This window comes from Saccostrea echinata, unplaced genomic scaffold (assembly GCF_033153115.1).
Source record: "Saccostrea echinata isolate AGI-Se365-2 ecotype Australia unplaced genomic scaffold, CSIRO_AGI_Sech_v1 ptg000015l, whole genome shotgun sequence".
NCBI lineage: Eukaryota > Metazoa > Mollusca > Bivalvia > Ostreida > Ostreidae > Saccostrea > Saccostrea echinata.
The window spans coordinates 9,549,501-9,551,355 of record NW_026889764.1 but is presented as its reverse complement, the minus strand read 5'-3'; the positions used below and the strand labels follow the sequence as shown (position 1 = coordinate 9,551,355).

The window sequence follows — 1,855 nt, the reverse complement described above, 5'->3', positions numbered from 1 at the left end:
TACAAAAAATTAAATTTGTCTACGGCTAGGGAGTCACTTTTCGATGACCCCCCGGTCATTATTCTACGGGGGTCATTATTCGTCTTTACAACGGCCGTTATTATTTACAAATAGCTGATCCTTGCCCAGGTATGCGAACTCCTGTGGTTTTCATGACGCGTGGATCTTTACGTTATACATTGACGTATTTTCAATTATGACGTCACCGCTTTTACAAAGAATGTCGCCTGTTAGTTTCATTATCTGTCTATGTCATCTCTGCTTTCTGCTCGTATTTTGTAAAAAGACTAATAAACAGGTAAACTTCTTTTTCATAATGCATTTTATAACTGGAAATAAGGAGTAATTTTCCACAACTTTTCATTTTGGTATTTGCTTCTTCATGCAGAATGTGGACATACTGGAGGATGATTCTGAAAATGAAAACAAAGTAATTCCCTTTCCGGACTCTTTCACGAGACTTGTTAACGAGCACATTAGGGATTCCCTGAATGCCCTCTCGGTGAAAGAAGCATCGCGCTTAACGATAGACTGCAATGATTACGTCACAGATAAGATATTTAGTAATTTTAGGCAGTCAAAATTTCGATGGGTCCATAATGGAATGCGGCTTTCTACTGATAAAGGGCGAGTGGTACATAAAAAGGGTATACTGACGTTTAGTAGGGTAATGTTGAAGGACGGAGGATCGTATCTTTGTCAGATAGAATATCAGCCATATTTAGTGAAGACAGTCAGTGTGTATTCACTGATGGTCAAACCACTCAGGCCACAACCTAGAGTTGTTAAATATGGCAAAAAATTCTGCATGCAGTGTAACAGTGCAGGTATAGGACACGCCTATCTGTATACAAAACGTAACTGGATCATAAACAACACGTACTCTGTTTTTCCAAACAGCATTCCTGCCACCTCTATCTTTGAAGACTGTATAGATTTCGCGCTGCCCAAAATGACTGGCTTTTGGAAGTGTGTGACGTCCCAGGAATATTCAACAAAGGAATGGACAACTGCATTCTATCAAATACAAGTGACCAGAGAGCCCTCGTTTTTAGGGAAAATTGAAAATTTTTTCAAAGATAATTGGATTCATATAACTTTAATTCTTCTGGGTATCGTTTTATTTCTTGTGTCGTTTTTCGTTGCAAAATTCAAGAAGGGGGCGTTTTTGAAAGGGGTAAGTTCAGAAAAAGCACCATTGACAACTACAGAAGAGGAAACTCGATCAGAAAATGCACCACTTACAACTGAAAATTATAGTGAAAACTAAAAAGTACTTTGATGATCCTGCGAACTAAAGTTGATTTCGCAAATAAAATATATAGAAGCATTTTTTTTAACATGAATGCAATATTTAAAAAAAAAATAATGGCTATACAACAACTGATTTGACCTTAGTTATTACCATCATAATCTGGACGCAAGTAAATAAAAATTTAATCAGCTCTGTTGAGCTAGGAGAATATATCAATAATAATGTAATTCTCATTACATGTATATTTTATTTAACCTACAATACAGGTTAATCAAGATTATGATTTTCGAGTATTATCATCTACGACTGCTAGCGTTGACTTTTGGCTTCTAGGTTAATAAATAAAAAAAATCCTAAGCGATGAGACAAAACCATTCTTTTCTACAAAATCTACATTTTTTGCCCGTTAAAAATGGACCAAATTGTAATAGAAATCTCTTGAGAAATATTTGGATATTTGGCTAAAATTATGCTTTCTGAAGCACACTAGTAAACGTGTATACAGTTAATGTTTGGGCATGTTTAAGCGCTGGTCTCACTCTTAAACTCTTAAACATAAACCCAGTGTCACAATGATAAAAGCAGAATCAATCAATTGAA

At 35.6% G+C, this 1,855-nt stretch overlaps 1 protein-coding gene across 1 annotated transcript; it reads left to right on the top strand.

Annotated features, from left to right (window-relative positions):
• The first annotated feature begins 255 nt into the window (after positions 1-255).
• On the top strand, positions 256-1,431 carry LOC133187827 (uncharacterized). Its single transcript, XM_061323224.1, has 2 exons — positions 256-298; positions 389-1,431. The coding sequence occupies exon 2, from the start codon at positions 605-607 to the stop codon at positions 1,268-1,270; it is 666 nt and encodes a 221-aa protein (XP_061179208.1). The 5' UTR covers positions 256-298; positions 389-604; the 3' UTR covers positions 1,271-1,431.
• Positions 1,432-1,855: the final 424 nt, after the last annotated feature.